The sequence below is a fragment of the Sinocyclocheilus rhinocerous genome, unplaced genomic scaffold (genome assembly GCF_001515625.1).
Source record: "Sinocyclocheilus rhinocerous isolate Xijiao unplaced genomic scaffold, SAMN03320098_v1.1 scaffold3, whole genome shotgun sequence".
Classification (NCBI taxonomy): Eukaryota; Metazoa; Chordata; class Actinopteri; order Cypriniformes; family Cyprinidae; genus Sinocyclocheilus; species Sinocyclocheilus rhinocerous.
The window spans coordinates 75360-76852 of record NW_015658759.1 but is presented as its reverse complement, the minus strand read 5'-3'; the positions used below and the strand labels follow the sequence as shown (position 1 = coordinate 76852).

The following is a 1493-nucleotide window of genomic DNA, read 5'->3' as shown; positions in this document are numbered from 1 at the left end:
AATTACATTCTAAAATATATACATATATTTTCTATTTTCTATATTTTCTGCTTTCTATTTGAAACATAATTCAAAATACATAAACATAATTCATTTTCTTGTAAAAAAGTATACATTATCTATAGACTATACTAAGACTATACATTATCCCTTCCATATGCAGCACACACTGTACTGTGAAATATAACCAAATTTATCTCCTGTCAAGCTTGTTTTTGTGTTTTTATGTTTTTAACGGCTTTAGATTGAACATAACAGAATAAGCCTGGCGAGGAACCGTGTAAAGTCCTCAATTTGCCTTGAGAGGTACTGAATCCGTGTGTGTGTGTGTGTCTTTACTCTGCCAAAGTCTTCAGGCTAGAACTAATGGACTGTCATCAAAGTATCTTTTAAAAAGAACTCTTACCATAACCCTTTGTGAGGGCCTTACGCGTGTGTGTGTGTGTGTGTGTGTGCAGTTACGTTAAGTATTGTGAGCAGTACCAGCCCCATGACCCCATAATGCAAGGATGTCTTCCCAGCATCCCCTGGATCACAGATGATATCATGTTTTGGAACATGAACTGTGAAACGTGAGTCACATGAACACACATGAATAACCATTTTAAACTCCTAAAGTATACTAATGTCCTGTCTGAAGCTCAGTTATTGCTCTGTATATCTGTGTTTTCCTGAAATAGAGTTGCTGTGCCAACTAAACTGCGTGTGGAGCGCTGGAGCTTTAGCTTCATGGAGCTGCTGAACGACCCAATGGGCAGAAAAGAGTTTCTCACTTATTTGAAGAAAGAATTCAGTGGTACACACACACACACACACACACACACCCATTTTACTCAAGATAAAAGTACAATATGAAGTAATGAAGTCATATTGTAATTATAACCCTTACAAACAGTACTATGTTGGTACCATGGTATAGTTATAGCATCAGATGGTAGTAACATAGTACATAGATATATTGTGTACCAAAGTACTGAATAATTATAGACTTTGTCATTTGTACAGATATTCCACTTAATCAGTTCAGTATTTGGTTTACATGAGCAATATCACTCGAGTACGAGAGAGTACGAGAGAGAGCGATACCGGCTCTATATCAGCATGGCTGTGATTAGGCCAGAGGCACGAGGCCGCAGGCAATCACAGCTGCTGATATAGAGCCGGTATCGCTCGAGTACGAGAGTGATATTGCATTTATACAACAGTTCGACGGAACATGTGTGTAATTAAACAAGAAACAACGGAGTGCCTAATAAAACCCTCTTTTGTGCAGAACTACTTCCATCCGCCACGGATTCAAAGCTCAAGTTGACAGTTAAACATACGTCACTTTTAGAATTCGTATCAAGGGCATGTGCTGCTTCAGTTAGGTTATTAGTGAGAAATAATGAGGTTATAAGAGAGAAACAATGCGGCAAGACGTGCATCCAAATGAGAGAGAGAGAGACCGCGAAGCTAGACGTTTCTTCTTATATTAACTAACGTACTCTACG

The 1493-nt window shown here is 38.4% G+C and overlaps 1 protein-coding gene across 2 annotated transcripts in view; it reads left to right on the top strand.

Annotated features, from left to right (window-relative positions):
• The window catches only part of LOC107722934 (regulator of G-protein signaling 11-like), a 21571-nt gene that overhangs the window by 8936 nt on the left and 11142 nt on the right, over positions 1 to 1493 (top strand). For both annotated transcript variants that reach the window (XM_016531436.1, XM_016531435.1), the window contains exons 12-13: positions 459 to 572; positions 681 to 796. In XM_016531436.1, the coding sequence (XP_016386922.1) occupies positions 459 to 572; positions 681 to 796 (230 nt within the window). The remainder of the gene's footprint in view (positions 1 to 458; positions 573 to 680; positions 797 to 1493) is intronic.